General features: G+C 43.7%; 1 protein-coding gene across 2 annotated transcripts; it reads right to left on the minus strand.

Moving 5' to 3' along the window:
* Positions 1-839: 839 nt before the first annotated feature.
* LOC117812394 (clathrin interactor 1-like) lies at positions 840-15,756 on the minus strand. 2 transcript variants are annotated; one of them, XM_034683117.1, is made up of 13 exons: positions 15,459-15,756; positions 10,576-10,680; positions 9,002-9,098; positions 8,603-8,711; positions 8,151-8,399; positions 7,016-7,184; positions 6,409-6,625; positions 6,172-6,253; positions 6,012-6,089; positions 4,609-4,928; positions 4,255-4,438; positions 1,992-2,401; positions 840-1,870 (listed from the first exon to the last, which is right to left on the minus strand). In XM_034683117.1, exons 1-12 carry the CDS (start codon positions 15,497-15,499, stop codon positions 2,010-2,012), a joined length of 2,043 nt encoding a protein of 680 aa, XP_034539008.1. In that variant the 5' UTR covers positions 15,500-15,756; the 3' UTR covers positions 840-1,870; positions 1,992-2,009. The 2 variants fall into 2 exon arrangements, with proteins under 2 accessions (XP_034539008.1, XP_034539007.1); XM_034683116.1 differs by having other exon boundaries at positions 840-2,401.
* Positions 15,757-17,830: the final 2,074 nt, after the last annotated feature.

A 17,830-nucleotide genomic window follows, 5' to 3' on the forward strand; every position in this document is an offset into this window, starting at 1 on the left:
TTTTAATTCATAAAGATATAGTTGGTCATTGTTTCTTTGTAGTCTTGTTGTATTTTGGTGTTGGATCATCTTGTTTTGGTTATTTCATCCTTTTTTGCTCACAATAAAACAAAACTGGTTCCCAGGAATAAAACTGGTGGGATATTATTGAGTTTTTTTATGGAAATATTTTTTTTAAATAGATTTACTAGGTTTAATAAAATTGTAATAAGCTGTAATTATACTGCTCTTTAAATTATACTAACTTCCTCCTCAGAAGCTAAAACTCCTCAATTCCCAGAAACAAATACAGACAGGTTTGTATTTTGCCCAATGGCCGACACAACGGTCCCATTGAGGATCTATTTCAAATATTAGTTGGATACTGAGAAAAGAAACAGAGTCATCAGTGTTATAATTTAATTTAATGTTGAATGAAGTACAGAAAATATAGCGTAAAATCAATAAAATGAGCTGTTCCAAAATAAGAAACAAAAACATGATTCCTGTCTACTGAATTATGTTATTAGTAGCTCTCTGCCATTCGAACATAACCTTAAAGTTAACTAATAAAATATTAAACTGATAGCTATGAAATCATCCTTCTGAGTAACAAAATAAAGATTTGGTCATTTGGAGTTCAGGGCCTCAGAAAATGACAACAGGCTCTGCTTAGCTGTGTTTGCACATCAAACAGAGAAAACTATACCCTCACACACACATACACACACACACACACACACACACACACACACACACTCATTTACTCTCTCTCTCTCACACACAGACAAACTTAACTTGACATTTCCCCAAAACCTTTAAAGTGGTTTCAGCTGGCCATAGCAATAATTTATGAAAAGTCACGAAAATCGTCGGATTTATTTGATAAATGTCAAATGTCTATGTTACTTTGGAGTGTGATTTGCTCGGCAAAGAGTGATACAACAATATTTTCTTGTCAACGGTGGCCATCTTTGTTTTTTCTCTACAGCTTATTGGAAAATACTCTCTAAAAAAGATTACTTTGAACCTCCAGTACCTCCAATATCTAAGTAAAAGTAGAATGGACATGATACATGTGCGCCTGAAAGCAACTCCGACATCATCAACAGCTTTCTGAGATGACCTAATTGCAGAGAGGGGGACTTAAAATGAGAAAACATCTGTTGTAGTGCTCTGAGGAAAATACTGACTGACCTTTTCTCAGGTATCTATCGGAGAGGATGAAGAATACAGGAACAGGTGTCCCTTTTAACCCTAAACCTTTACAGCCGTTATAAAATAAAGAGAGCATGTTAGAGATCTTTCTTCAGTGAAGTTAAACAGCATCAAACTGAGTCAGAGTGAACTTACAGAAGCTGGATGAAAAAGTGAAGTTAGAAAAGAGAAAAAGGTTTAGATGTGATTTATACGTTAGAGTTTATGGCTCAAGATCTCAAAGGTTACACTCATCCTGCTTTCTGCTGGAGGATTAGGGGATGAATTGAGTGTGCTTCAGATGTTATCTTACTGAGGTGTGAAAGTAACAGATCAGAGCATGGCTTCAATTTAGTTAAAATCATATGAAGATGATATCTCAGGCTATGATGATGGATTAAGGCAGAAATGCCGTCTTTTCATTTGAGTCAACCTTAACGATTTGTTTTGTGTGCAGTAAGAGAAACACTGTAGCGAGGGGGGGGATAACTCTGTATGCTATCAAACAGTTAAGAACAATCCTTTAATGACTCCAGGCTGTGGGTTGACATCTTCCCTGCTTTCGGGGTGTCCTCTCCATGACACCGTTTCACACGTCAATTAGCTGCTGGCTGAGGGGCATCAGTGGTCGCTCCACACTGCCTCTACTTACGTCAACAGACGCGGATGGAGAGGAATCACTGGTGCCAGCTCGCTGCCGGCAAAGAGAGGAAGCAGAGACGTATACATGCAAGGTTGTCTTTCAAGTAAAGCAGTCCTCCTGTGGTCCTCTCAAAATGTCACACAAACACACACACACTCACACACACACTTACACACATAGTTGCACTTTTTCATTTCCCAAAACTGCCAAAGTTAGCGAAGGCATCTTGTTTGGGTGGAACCACAGCTGGGGTGATGGAGTGCGTGAGGCCCATCCCAACTCCCGGCATCCCCATGCCGCCCATCATCACCGGAGTGGCCATATTCATGCTCATGTTCATTCCCATCATGCCTTGGTTTACAGGAATTCCACCCATCCCTATGGTCCCCGTGTTCATTGAAGGGGGCATCGTGGCTGCCAGGGAAGCAGGCATGCCAGTGGCCATGGATGCAGGCATGCCCATCGTTATGGGGTTGCCTGACAGCATGGGGTTCGCTGGTGGTCTGATGGGTGTCACGTGAGGCGGGGAGCTGAGGTTGAGTCCACCAAAGTTCTGGGCCAAAAGGTTGACAGGAGGCACACCTGATAGGACACATAGAGGCATGAAGGAAGTTAATACACAGCTTTGTTACTTCATTCATTTAAATCCTCACTGCTGTGAGTCAGTATGAAGCACAGACTGTATAATAAATGGACGTAGTATCCGTGACGTCACCCATCTGTTTCTGAAGCACTGTTTTGATGGTGATTGACGGTGAGTGCCATATTGGAAATGCTGAATCAACCTAACTTCTGTCGAGCTACAGTGAGGTAAAGAGGGGGGCTTTGAGCATCCTCGCCAACAGCTACAGTGTTCCCGCCTGTCAATCAGGTCAGCTGTGCCTTTCATCATGGAAAACTTGTCATTTTAATATCTTCTAAATTGTGTGCTGATAGAGAAATGAGCCATTCAGACTAAAATCATTTTTTGTACCAGGCTGTAAACGTGTTTATTTCTGCTGTAGTAAAGATTGTCTTTTTTGAATGGGTGTGTATGTGGTTTCTGTTACTTCTGGAGCCAGCCTCAAGTGGACACTCAAGGAACTGCAGTCTTTAACACTTCTGCATTGGCTTCAATTCCTGCAGCCTTCACTCATACCCATTTTCGGAGCCGGCTCTCAATTAAGAAACAGTTTTTCGTGTTTCGACTGTGAGTAAACCGGCTCCCGGACGGGAAAACCGGTTCCAAATCGACTCAAACTCTTTGCTGGTCTAACCGCGAACTGTTTACGTCAGGGGGCGGGGTTGCCGTGATCATAAACACAAACACCGCCATTGTCCTGCAGCGAAAAGAGAAAAAGAGAAAAATGGATTCCAAAGTAAAGCAGTGGTCGGCCGAGAAGACAAGCTGCCGTTGTCCGCCATCGTTGTTGTTGTGAGGGAAAGTTCACGCTAGCGGTGCTGGGACAAGCGGTCACGTAAATCTGATGTCATGACGTGCCTCTTCCACGAGCTGGAGCTGGCGAAAAAACAATCGGGTGCCGTGTTGGTTCGCCAGTTCAACCAGTTCCGAACCAGCGCGAGCAACAGCCCGGAAACACAACCCGGTTCGCGTTGGTCAAAAAGAGGTATCAGTAAAATCATTATCACAGACTTGTTGAGACATTCTTAATTAATACAATGGATTGACGTTAAACCAGAAAGAATAATATTGGTGAATTTGGAGTACTTTCCAGATTAAAATAATAATAATCCTTATGATAATTTAAATGATTCATCATTCATGACTAGGGCCTTGATAAGCACTATAAAAAAATTATTTCACCTTACTTTATGTCGGTGTATTTCAACGTTGATCTGTTTAAGTAGTGAGATGAAGTGATGAATTCTTCAGTGAATGCTACACTGACTGAACAGCTGGGTGCTCCTCTCATGGGCCAAGCTCTGCTTACATGTAGCAGGATGCATTCTGCATGATTAGCCTTTTCCTTCGCCTTGACTTCACATCACTGCGTGTCCCCGGCCGTGTACCCGGCTTCATTAAATACAGTTAAATATCCAGTCAGCCAAAACACAGTGAGACGAACCCTGAACCTCTACCCTCAGTATTCTCTGTTATAAAGGCACAATCTTACTGGATGCCAGTGTTGTTCATTGTTTTTCAAAGTTAAGCATGTTTCATTATCATTCAAATAAATCAAGTTTTAAACTCCAGGAAATAAAGACAGGATGTTTAGGATCAAGACCGTCTCATACATCGACCTAATGGGCACTGTCCCACTTCCTCCAGCAGAAGAGCTTTTTTTTAGTCCATGTAGTTTCCCCTGTGATGACTTCAAATAACCAAAAATTATAAAATATCTGGAGCATTTTAAGAGCTGAAAAATAGAGCTTCATGTTTTCTTTTTTACATTAACACGTTTGGCAAAATGAACGAAGAACTGGAGTCATCGTACCTTGTTGCTGAATTATGTTGTTGAGTGTGGGAGGCGTCTTGGTGGGGTTGAGGCCCGCTGATAAGAAGTCCAGGCTGATGTTAACGGAGGGATCAGACCAGGTCGACCCCAACGATCCCTGACCTCCGACCCCGACCTTCTGCTGTTGTCCTAAAGGCTGCTGGGACGTCATGCCTCCCAAACTCTGGAGTTATTACACAGAGACAAACAGATCGGATCAATAAGAGTAAGAGTCGTTTGTGAGTCTGTCATCACTTCTCAGAATTTAATCTGACCATATATTTAGACTGTTTATTCTGAGAGCATCTGGCTCATTCTTCCACAAGGCCTCATCTTGATGTGTGCCAGACCTACCTGTTGAGAGCGAGAAAGCTGCATGTTGGGCATAGCAACAGATGCTCCAGGCGTGGACCCTCCCAGAGAGAAAGTCATACTCTGAGAGGCGCTCAGTGTAGTATGTTGATTGGTTAGCTGGTGGTTGACTCCCATCAGGTCAAAGAGCTCTGCAGAAGGTGGAACAGCGGCAGGGTTGGAGGCCGGGGCTGAGGGTGACTGGACGCTGCCGAACAGGTCGGTGACCTTCGGGGAGGGTCCAGAGCTGGACGAGGCTGGATGATTGGTTGAGAATGCATTCCAGTCTCCAAATTCTCCATTCCCATTGGACGATGCAGCAGCTGCCAAAGAGAGAGAGAGAGATGTTTAGTTTGTGTTGTAACATCCATCTATGAGTCTTAGAGGAACAACCCAGTATATGCTCTGTAAGTTTGACTGTGACATCTTTTTCATACAAGATGGACTGTGTGATATCACCTGAACATCTAAGAGAGCTTATTTCAGCACTCTTGCTTACACACCATCAATCAATCTTTATTTACAAAGCGCCAAATCACAATAAATGTTATCTCAAGACTCTTTACAAACAGAGCAGGTCTAGACCGTACTCTATGATCTATTATTAACAAAGACCCAACACCAAGACAGGATAAGATCCAGTCCCATCTTCCAGACAGGACTCAGTCTGATCTCATCTTAATCCACCATGAGCAGAGCACTTTGCAGCATTTAGCAAGTTACAGTGGCAAGGACAAACTTCCTTTAACAGGCAGAAACCTCCAGCAGGACCAGACTCCTGTTAGACACACATCTGCTGAGAGAAACACTAAATATGCGCTTTGATAACTTCCAATTTTCCAACACAACTGATGGATATAAACTTTAAATGCAGTAATCTAATAAGTGATCTGTAACAGAGCTGTGTTTTAAATGTAACATAGTCACGGTAACACTTCAGCATGTCAGCACACAGGTGTGTAAATTTCCTGTGAAAGATCTGACAGTAAAAGTATTTTAAAATGTTGATCCGATGCCATTTTTTTTTCTTTTGAGTTATAATTTTGGGCATTTTCACTTTAAATGGATGGGACAGCTGAAGAGAGACAGGAAATGTGGGGAGCAGAGAGTGGGGGAAGACATGCAGCAAGTGGTTGAGGTTGGGAGTCGAACTCGCAACCACTGCGAGGAGGACTATAGCCTCTATACGTGGGACGCACGCTTAGACTGCTAGGCAACTGGTGCCCTGTCAGCCCATTTTTTGACCAGCATGTTGGGATCAATTTGCAGTGTAATAAAACAAAGAACCAGTTATTGTTTTCATGAGCTCCCACAAGATGTATACTCAAGAAGCATTAAATTTCAGGTGTGAAAACATCTTGAGTCTCCTGCAGGATGAGCTGAGAGAGAGGGAAGAGCAAGTTTACCGGTGGAGGTTGGGAGGCTGGCGGACGCTGCAGGAGAGGAGAAGTCGGCGAAGCCCCCTATGAGGTCCGAGGTCCCACCTGGATGAGGAACACACACATTTTTAAAGAACCTCTTCTGTTTCATTTCCTCTTTATCTTTGTGTGTGTGACGTCATCGTACCTGTTGCAGTGCTCTGATTGGATGAAGGGTCGATTACTAGCAGGTCAGCTAGACCGCTACTGGAGGACTGTCTGACTGAAGACTGAAGAGGCAGAGATACAAAGTGGTTAATCCCTCATAAAGGAACATTTACTGTATCTTACCTGTAGGTGAGAATGGCTCTTTGTATATATGTGTGTGTGTGTGTGTTTGTGTGTGTGTGTGTGTGTGTGTGTGTGTGTGTGTGTGTGTGTGCACCTTCTCCTCCGGGCTCTTGTCTCCTGTGTAGTGAGCCGCAGCACCCAGGTCCAGGGCCTTGCTGCCTGCCGCCCCGCTGCGTTTCCGCGTGGTGGTGGTGGTGGTTTCTGTTGCTTGTGTGATCTGGATGCTCTTCGTTGTGACGGTCTCTTCCTCGTCTTTAAACTCGAGGGTTTCCTGCCGTCCGTTTCTCGATGCTCTGTCCTCCTCGTTGTCACTATGGAAACAAGACGAGAGGGATGTATGGCAAGAAGTAGGTTTGGTTGTGTAATGACTTATTCAAGACCGGTGATGTAAGGAGATTTCAAACACGTTACAACAGTCTTGATGACATTAACCTCACTGCCGAGTTTTTAAGAACTGAAAATTACCAAGACTGTCTGAAACGTGAGGAAGACATTTGAAGATTAATATTTTACATCTTTGCTTTAAACCTGCATGAAAACTGAAATGCAAAGACTGAGCCCAAGACCCATCTGATGTGAAACAAGAGAAATGTTTTTGGGTTGGGATTTTAAAAGTAAACTAGAAATTGCAAAATCAACACTAGTACAATAACCCCTGTACTTTTAAAAACAACCACTATGATAAATGTGTTCATGTTTACCTGAGTCTGTCCGGTGAGTCATCCCGCTCCTTCTTTCTGAACTTGTTGAGCGTGTCGTCGATGGTGCTGCCGATCTTGTCGCTGATCTCTCCGAGCTTCTCGCTGAAGGGGAACGCTCCTCTGCTCTTGTCCCAGTCTTCGTCCCACTTGCTTCGATCCAACTCAGTAGCTGTAAAGAAGGCGACAGGAGAAGAAAGAGAATAATGCTTTTTGTCTTGAGTTCTAGCAGCCGACCCCATGGCTCCTCATGTCCCCCAAAGCCTGAGATAGAAAGGACAGATGGGAAGAGAGAGCCAGCCCATCACTGGGGTTATAAAGTGGGCTCCTCCCTTCACTGATGTTTCCTTTACTTCGGCCCACGACACCTCAGAGAGGCTAAACAGTTAGCTTTAGCGTCCCAGAGAAACCCCTCCATGCCAGCTCCAAAACAACCCAATTTAATAACCCAACTTATACAGCATCGCCACTTTCAACGGACCCAGGCTCTGTACATGCAAACTCCAAGTAGTGACAACACTGATACTACCTACTCTACCACCTGGCCCCTAGCAGCCCCAAACACCCAACACACAACAAGAAGAGTCTGCAGTAAGATGTTAGAAGACAGGGGAGGCAGAGCCAAGATGAGATGCCGGTCTGGGCTGTGTGCTCTACCTCCCCCCTACTGAATATGTCCTTAATCGTGCTACAAACCCTGTACATCCTACTTCTCCTGGACAAACCCTAACCTTCCAACCTCGCTGCTCTGTCTCTGCTGCCAACTCTGTGAACCATAAAACATATATGAGGCGTTAAAAGCAACAGTAGGGTTAGAGATGCTGCAAATTAATACTCAGATTACCTGTCCAATATCAATACACATTCAGTTTACAACCATAAAACATTTCTGCACATTGTCTCAGGATGAATATGAAATCAAAATATTGCTTTCAAGTCAAAAATCAGATAAGACTGATGTTGTGTTTCATTTTGTGTATTGATCTAATAACTTGCTCATGGTTGGCTGATGAAAGAGGTAGTAGATCATAAACTATTTGCTCCAAGGTATTTCATTTCTTTCGTTGCTCAGACAGTGTACAAACATTTCAATCCATATCTGACCGAAGCCACAAAAGCAGACGTGGTGATAACTTACAGTTCTTAATGCTTCCGCTTCCTCCTCCTCCTCCTCCCCCTCCTTGCACTCCTCCTCCTCCTACTCCTCCTCCTCCTCCTCCACCTCCTCCTCCTCCTCCCATACTGTCAGAGGACACTCCAATGTATTTATCTTTGTTCTTCTTGGCTTTCTTCCTCTCTTCTCTCAGTCTGTCATCGTCCTGGACAAACTCCACCATCTCCTTCACCTTCTGCCGTACATTGATGCCCTGGTCCTTCCCGTTCTCGTCTGAGAGACACACACGGAGAAAGACGGAGAAATTAAAGGAAGGATTGCAATCAAAAAGGCCCCTTTTTTTACTTTACTGAGCGCACAACACTCAGAGAGCCTCTATCTGGAGATCTCTCTAATGCTGTGTAATTTGCACAAAGAAGAGGTGAGAGAAAATGTTAGAGAAATGATGCTTCTTTTGTTTAAATCGAGAGACTCACCAATGAAGTGGTAGTTTTCTAGAGATCGCAGGTCATAGATGTGTTCTCTGGCACTGGTGACGACTCTTTCGGACCCGTTTCTGATCAGGTAGGCCAGCAGCAGTAAAGCCTTACACAAGAGAGGAAGGAAGACATCAATATCTTTGCAGGGAGGAAAAGGCTTAGAGAAGGAACCACTAAAACAGCTTCAACACAAAGGAGAGTGGCACCATAATTCTACTGCCCCTCTTTCGTCCCTGACATAACGTCATTTTGAGACGTAGGTTAACAGACAGCCCTGTCGGTGCATCAGAGGTACATTCTCTCAGTACAATGATGCAGCTAAAGATCATAAGTTCAGAGATTCAGTGAACAAAATCAATCACTGTCCTATTTTACTTTAGAGGAGTGTAACCGTACCTTGTAGACTCGTCTCCAGTTCTTCTTGTTATCTTTCAGCATCCTGGTCCACAGCATGTTCATCACCTCTGGGAACTGCTCGTACATAAAGGTGGATCTACACACACACACACACACACACACACACACACACACACACACACACACACACACACACACACACACACACACACACACACACACACAAACACAGATCAACAGGTACGCCAGAGAGAACCCAGGACAGGCAGAAGGTGAAAGCTAAGAATGAACCCAGGCTCTCTCTCCAACAGAACTTAATCTCTATTATCAAACACCAGAGAGGCATACTACAGTCATGGCCAAAAGTTTTGAGAATGACACAACTATTAATTTTCACAAAGTCTGCTGTTTCAGTTTTTATAATGGCTATTTGCATATACTCCAGAATGTTATGAGGAGTGATCAGCTCAACTGCAATTAATTGCAAAGTCCCTCTTTGCCTTGAAAATGAACTTTATCACCAAAAACACATTTCCACTGCATTTCAGCCCTGCCACAAAAGGACCAGCTAACATCATTTCAATGACACACAGGTGTCACACACATTAACACAGGCGTGGGTGTTGATGAGGACAAGGTTGGCGATCAATCTGTCATGATTGAGTGACTGGACACTTTAAAAGGAAGATGGTGCATGACACCATTGTTCCTCATCTGTTAGCCATGGTTACCTGCAAGGAAACACGTGCAGCCATCATTGCATTGCACAAAAAGGGCCTAACAGGGAAGTTTATAGCAGCGAGTAAGATTGCACCTCAGTCAACCGTCTATCGAATTATCAAGAACTTCAAGGAGAGAGGTTCAATTGTTGCCAAACAGGCTCCAGGGCGCCCAAGAAAGTCAGGCAAGCCAGCAAGCGCCAGGACCGTCTCCTGAAGGTGTTACAGCTGTTGGATCGGGCCACCACCAGTGCAGAGCTTGCTCAGGAATGGCAGCAGGCAGGTGTGAGTGCATCTGCACGCACAGTGAGGCGAAGACTTTTGGAGGAAGGCCTGGTGTCAAGGAGGGCAGCAAAGAAGCCACTTCTCTCCAGTTAAAACATCAGGGACAGACTGATATTCTGCAGAAGGTACAGGGACTGGACTGCTGAGGACTGGGGTAAAGTCATTTTCTCTGATGAATCCCCTTTCCGATTGTTTGGGGCATCTGGAGGAAGGCTTGTTCGGAGAAGATGAGGTGAGCGCTACCATCAGTCCTGTCTCTTGCCAACAGTGAAGCATCCTGAGACCATTCATGTGTGGGGTTGCTTTTCGGTCAAGGGAGTGGGCTCTCTCACAATCTTGCCTAAAAACACAGCCATGAATAAAGAATGGTACCAGAACGTCCTCCGAGAGCAACTTCTCCCAACCATCCAAGGGCAGTTTGGTGATGAAGAATGCCTTTTCCAGCATGATGGAGCACCTTCATGTGACGGCTTAGCATGATCTCCTTTGTCAGGTTCAGTGAAGCCGGATCAGGAGAAGATGTCTGATATACGTTGAACTCTCTTCGTAGTGGTGTGCATGTGAGACGACGAAATACAGTTAATCTGCCGCCTTCACTTAAACACTTACTTTGCTATTTCTCCCATCAGCTGTCCGGAGGGTCCCCAGGGGTCGTCATTGGTCGCCTCTCTCACCTTGGATTCGATCTCAGAGTAATTCATCACCACATTGGTGCTGTCGACACAAACACAGATTTCCTTTATTAGTTATTAGTTAAAGAAAGAAAAATAACAAACAAAGCATTTAGTATCATGATCACATTTAACTCCTACTCACACACTCTACATGTCACAGATGTCTGACTTCCTGCTTCACTCTGCAGAAACCTCACTCACACACACAGCTTATAAGAAATGTGGTAAACAATGAACCCTTTATGCATTTTTAGGGCATAGTAAAAAGAGAGAGAATGATATGATAACCTCAGCTCACTGGAAAATGTAAGTAAGTATGAAAGTAGCATGTGCATGAATGTGAGCTGTTCAGGGTCTGTGTGTGTGTGTGTGTATATGTGTGAGACAAACAGCCGTATCTCTCTGTGAACGCTGTCTGCTTCCTGTCTGCTTTGTTTCTGCGGGCTCACCTGCTGCTGGGTTTGTTTTCTGTGCTGCATCTGTTTCAGGGCACAGCCTGCTCTAGAAAATCTTGCATCAAACACACCTCTTTCACTTCATCCTAACATTGCCTTCTTTCACTTGATTTTCTACCCAGATCGCTCTGATCTTAAATCCTATCATTGCTCTCTTTTCATACCTCTCTCTTTCTCCTCGTCTGTCAAAGAAAAGGAATCTGCCAGGAAATACGACAGCCAGTCCTGATATCAGTGTGACTCTTAATCTGCAGTAAAAGCGAGGCCGCTGCTGCCAGCTCTTTTGAGGTGGATCAATAACAGAGTGTATTCAACAAGCTCAGCCAAGCACAACCGACAACCAACATCTGATGGAGCTGGTGTCGGTGACTTCATCTAAAGCTCTCTGCCTGGGCTACAACATCACAAACTGTATGTTCGTGTCACATTTCTTTAATACATCTTTATTTAGGCTTCTCTGTTATTCGTCATCTCATGTGTGATTAAATGAGTCGTCTAAAGGACAGGAAATGTAGAACCTCTGACAGCTAGTCGATGGTGAAAGTGAGACACAAGTCACAGCTTGAACCATTAATAGTCATAGATTCAAGATTCAAGAAGTGAGCACGCACACATGAGGAATTAATGTGGTGGTTGAGACATCGGTACTCAACAACAAGACAGTAAGGGCCATAAATATATAAACCTATCTGAACAAGAAGGAGAAATGTTATTAAAAGACAGCAATAAATGTGTCTGGCAGATGAGCTTAATAATAGATTAGGTTATAGATTAAATTACAATATTTCACGGGTATTGAACACAGGTCTTTAGTGATAGTTGTTGTCAGAACGGAACACAAACAAGCCGCATGAGGATAAAAAATCCAACTTAGAGCATGTTCTATTGTTCTGTAGATGTAGATTATCACATGTGGTGTTTTAAGCTTGTTTGCATATCTGTTAAGTCTTCTCTTTGTTATGCTATTGAAAAATACAGACCTTACCTTTGGGACACCAGTCTACATCTAATCCCTAATGAAATGTTGTTTACTTCAATAGAGGGGTTTATAAACAACTCCTCCCTGACTGAATTATATTCTGTACTGATTTAAGAGCCAGGAGTCAAAATTTCAGATGTAAAATGTTGTTTTTTGGGGTTTATCTATAGAATAAATACTCCTCACTCCTTGGGCCAGATTCTCATGAGTCAGTGTCCTCTAATCCTGGTCCATATAGTAACTTCAATGTGTATAATAAGCTTGTTTGCTTGGATTTCTCTTTTATTTGCTATTGAAAAACACAGACCTAACCTTTGAGACACCAGTCTACATCTAATCCCTAATGAAATGTTGTTTACTTCAATAGAGAGGTTTATAAACAACTCCTCCCTGACTGAACTATATTCTGTACTCTGTGTAATAACGTGCAATACACGTACATACAATGTATATAATACCTTCATTCCCAGAGTTTTTGTACATATCAAACTGGAACTATTCTGCAATTCTGTATGTACTTATTATTAATCCGATTTAAATCATTTCATTTGTATTTATATCTTATTTTATTCCTTCTTTCTATTAATATTTTGACTTTTTCATACTGTGTGTAAGAGCATTCTGTAACAACTGAATTTACCCCGGGATAAATACATTTCTGATTCTGATTTAAGAGCCTGGAGTCAAATTTTTAGATGTTAAATGTTGTTTTTTGGGGTTTATCTATAGAATAAATACTCCTCACTCCTTGGGACAGATGCTCATGAGTCAGTGTCCTCTAATCCTGGTCCATATAGTAACTTCAGTGTGTTTAATAAGCTTGTTTGCTTAGTCTTCTCTTTTATTTGCTATTGAAAAACACAGACCTAACCTTTAAGACACCAGTCTACATCTAATCCCTCATGAATTGTTGTGTACTTCAATAGAGGGGTTTATTATATTATCTTACTCTACTAGGTTACCATGATGCCTATATTTATTCTACTGCAACAGTGAGACCACAGATAACCCTGCATAATCTGCTGTAAGGAAAAACAACCCTATACAGAGGTGAAACGAGTCCTCTAAAGTCTAACCAGCTTTGTTGTTGTAGACCGGATCATGGGGGCACCATAGGCCTGCTGCAGCGCAGCTACACTGCACACATGATCTCCACCCACATGCAGTCATGTTGTAATAAAGATGTTTATCCCCTCTCCTCACTAACAGAGATATAACGTTATGTGAGAGCTCTTTATAAGAGGCAGTTATCTCTGGATGGGACAGGGCGTGATTCTGCTGCAGGAGCACCACACACACACACACACACACACACACACACACACACACACACACACACACACACACACAGAGAGAGAGAGAGAGAGAGAGAGAGAGAGCTTAGCACTGCGAAGGGAATTAGCTCAATGATAGCTTTCCTTCTGGATCTGAAGGAACGGGGATATGCTGTGTTTAAGGATATTTATTCCCTGTCTGGTGCGAGCTAATATAAATAACTGTTCGATTGATGATTCCCTTTAAAAAACGCGATGTCTATCTGAGCTACGGGACTGAGGATTGGCAGCTAGCCAGCTAACAGGAGCTACCAGCTGAGGGGCTAACTCCGTGACGTCACGGCCTGTCTCCTCTGTCAGCGTTTAAAGCTGCTGATGCTCAACTCAACTCAAACCTTATTTATAGGGCACGTTCATGATGCTGCACATAGACTGTGCGTCCACAGACTGTGTGTCCATAGACTGTGCGTCCACAGACTGTGTGCCCACAGACTGTGCGTCCACAGACGGGGCGTCAAACTCTTTTCAGTTTAGGGGCCACATACAGCCCAAGTTGACCAGTAAAATCATAACATAATAACCTATAAATAACAACAACTCTACATTTTCCCCATTGTTTTAGTGCCAAAAAGTACAAGTACGTTCTGACAATGTTCACATTTAATGAACTATCTTTCTACATAAACAGCTGTTGTATTTTTCACCATGATGAGTCTCATAGTGGGGCTGAATATTTTACTCTTTAAGCCCTGAAACCTGCTGCCAACACACCAAACCCACAGGTTACCCATTCACCTGACACACAGAGTGTAATGTTTACTGTAAAAGAACAGAGATTATTATTATGAAGAAGGTAAAGTTGATTATTTTGGACCCCTCAGCTCCAGCATGGACATGTTTGCTTGCTGGACAGTGTAGTATGCAGGGGTGTAGTCCTGGTGTTAGTAGTAGTTAGTGGATCATCTTATAGTTAGAGGACAAATTTGAAATAGTAGTTACTTTTAGTGAAAAATTGCAGTAAATGTCTTCAGTGTAATTTTTTCACTTTGCAAAGTGAGCAGGCCGCATGTTTGACACCACTGATTGCATGATGCTGGCCATACTCTGCATGACCCATAGACTGTATGACCACAGACTGAATGATGCTGCCCATATAATGTATGACCATATACTGTATGATGCTGCCCATGGACTGTATGATCATAGACTGTATGATGCTTCCCATAGACTGTATGATGCTGCTCATAGACTGTATGATGCTGCTCATAGACTGTATGATGCTGCCCATAGACTGTATGATGCTGCTCATAGACTGTATGATGCTGCCCATAGACTGTATGAGGCTGCCCATAGACTGTATGATCATAGACTGTATGATGATGCCCATAGACTGTATGATCCATAGACTGTATGATGCTGCTCATAGACTGTATGATGCTGCCCATAGACTGTATGATGCTGCTCATAGACTGTATGATGCTGCCCATAGACTGTATGATGCTGCCCATAGACTGTATGAGGCTGCCCATAGACTGTATGATCCATAGACTGTATGATGCTTCCCATAGACTGTATGATGCTTCCCATAGACTGTATGATGCTGCTCATAGACTGTATGATGCTGCTCATAGACTGTATGATCCATAGACTGTATGATGCTGCCCATAGACTGTATGATCATAGACTGTATGATGCTTCCCATAGACTGTATGATGCTGCCCATAGACTGTATGATCCATAGACTGTATGATGCTGCCCATAGACTGTATGATCATAGACTGTATGATGCTTCCCATAGACTGTATGAGGCTGCCCATAGACTGTATGATCCATAGACTGTATGATGCTTCCCATAGACTGTATGATGCTTCCCATAGACTGTATGATGCTGCTCATAGACTGTATGATGCTGCTCATAGACTGTATGATCCATAGACTGTATGATGCTGCTCATAGACTGTATGATGCTGCTCATAGACTGTATGACCCATAGACTGTATGACCCATAGACTGTCTGATGCTGCCCTGCTTAAAGCCTCCTAGCTCCTGTTAGCCGGTTAGCAGTGGAGCCTGTTAGCCGGTTAGCTCCCCCTGCTCCTCGGGTACTCACGCTTTGTCCACGAGCTCTCTGACTTTCCACATATTCAGCATCTCCGCGCGCTGCTGCGGGCTCCCCGCCTCGGTTCTGGGTCGCCCCCGTGTCGGTCCGCTTCACAGACAGAGGTGGTATCCGGTTACCGACGACGGTCCCCGCTACTACTCCTCGATCAGATCCGGTATCACGGAGCTCAGCGGTCTCTGCTGCGGGTAACGGACCGGCCCCAGTTGCTACGGAAACGCCGTTCTCTGCCTACGTCACAGAAACGTCGAAATGTGCCATCGCTCGCGGACGGAACTAAAAGTCAAACAATGTGACGCAGGGACTTATTGAATAAAGACTATTATTGAATAAAGACTATTATTCAGTTAAAGGCTTCTAAAGTTATGGAGGAGGGTTGTTGTGTCAGCTCAAGGACACTGAGGCCCGGATAGAGAGGGACATGTGTGCCCTTCACCACTCAGATGTATGAACTGCATGCAGGGGCGTCACCAGGAATTCTGGGCCCCCTGAAAAGATATCTCAGTGGGCCCCTTTACCACAGCCAACCAAGCGGCAACCTCAGTGGCAGAGCAGTGGCGGTTCTGGGGAGGGGCCAACAGGGGCCAGTGCCCCTGTAAAACTGAACCTGGACCCCCCTGTGGTCCCTCCCCTCCACACCAAACTAATATTATACAATAAAAAAAGCTTCGGTATCACGCCGATGTTACAGGCGGAACACATGCGTGTGGCACTTGGTTCCAGTCCCTTAGAGCGCTAAGGGACTCATGTTGAGTGTAAACAGCCAAACAGCTGCTGTCAGTCTGCGTGTTGATATAGTACACAGTAGTCTATATGTCTAGTATAAAGGGATGCACTGATGTTTTGCCAGTTTGTTCTCAGTCGGTCCTCGCCCTTCTCAGCCTCTTTTGTCAGGGTTGAATGTGTCCTTCTGACAACACCCTTGGCCCCAGCCTGGCCCCCCCAGTACAATTGGTCTAGAAACGCCACTGTGGCAGAGTCGACGGTTTTGACTTGGGTGGCCAAACTGGGGCACTGACCGTTAAGGGGTGGCCAGGTGTGGCACCCAAACCTAGTAGGGTGACCTCCAATAATCACATGTACTTTAACTTCTTTTTATAAAATAATTTTAAAAATGTTACTTTTTTTTTTTCAGAGTGTCAACAGGACTCAAAATGAAGATGATTATCCAAAGTCAAAGCATAAAAAAAAACCAATATTCAAATGCAAAGAAACTACTATCTCTGCAGATGTTGAAACCATAGACTGTATAAATAATGGACGTAGTATCCGTGAAGTCACCCATCTGTTCCTGAGCGCTGTTTTGAAGCCAATCGACGGCAGCAGCCATATTGGAAATATGTCCTTATTTGGGCAAAAACTTGTAATCTTAATATCTTATGAACCGTCGCGTTAGAAAAAAATTCACCCCCTGTACAGTGTGTGCCGATAGAGAGATTAGCTTCGTAGGGCCAAGACATTTTTAGAACCAGGCTGTAAACATGTTTATTAATGCTGCATAGATCGTCTTTTTCCCATTCATTTCTATGTGGTTTCCTGTGTTTCTGCAGCCAGCCTCAAGCGGATTCTCGATGTATTGCAGTTTATAACACTTCCGCATTGGCTTCATCGTTTGAGACCGGAGGTTGCCGCTTGGTTGAAATACAACAACACATTAGCTGATTTCATGGCAAATAGCCAGTCATGTTTAAGAATTTCAGGGTGGCCACTGGGGTGGCCAATCAGTTTTCAAAGGTGGCCATGGACGCCACAGGGCAACCTCCGGTCTAAAAATATGAGTCCAATGCTGAAGTGCTAAAAACTGCAGTTCATTGAGGATCCGCTTGAAGCTGGCTCCGGAAGTACCGGAAACCACATACACACCCATTCAAAAAAAGCCAATTTAAACAGCAGAAATAAACATGTTTACAGCCTGGTACAAAAGACGAGTGTAGTCTGGTTAGCTCATTTCTTGATCGGCACACACTGTAGGGGGGGTGAATTTTTTTTCTGCCTTTCTTTAGATAACTCCTGAGGTTAGGGTCAGAGTTAGTTTACGTTAGGGATGATGTATGGTTAGCAGGTAGTTATGGGAAATATCCCGACAGGGTGGACAACATCCTGAACCGAGTCTGAGGGGTCTTGTCCAAAACAGACCATGTCATAGCCAGCCCAATCTCCAGACCTTAACCCAATTGAAAACCCTCTGTATTGTGATCAAGAGAAAGATGGATGGTCACAAGCCAATGAAAAAAAGCTGAGCTGCTTGAATTTTTGTTCCAGGAGTGAAATAAAGTCACCCAACATCAAAGTGAGAGACTAGTGGAGAGCATGCCAAGGGAAGTTAAAGCTCTTCCTAAGTTTAAACATTAGTATTGTGTTGT

This window comes from Notolabrus celidotus, chromosome 5, assembly GCF_009762535.1.
Source record: "Notolabrus celidotus isolate fNotCel1 chromosome 5, fNotCel1.pri, whole genome shotgun sequence".
Taxonomy (NCBI): Eukaryota; Metazoa; Chordata; class Actinopteri; order Labriformes; family Labridae; genus Notolabrus; species Notolabrus celidotus.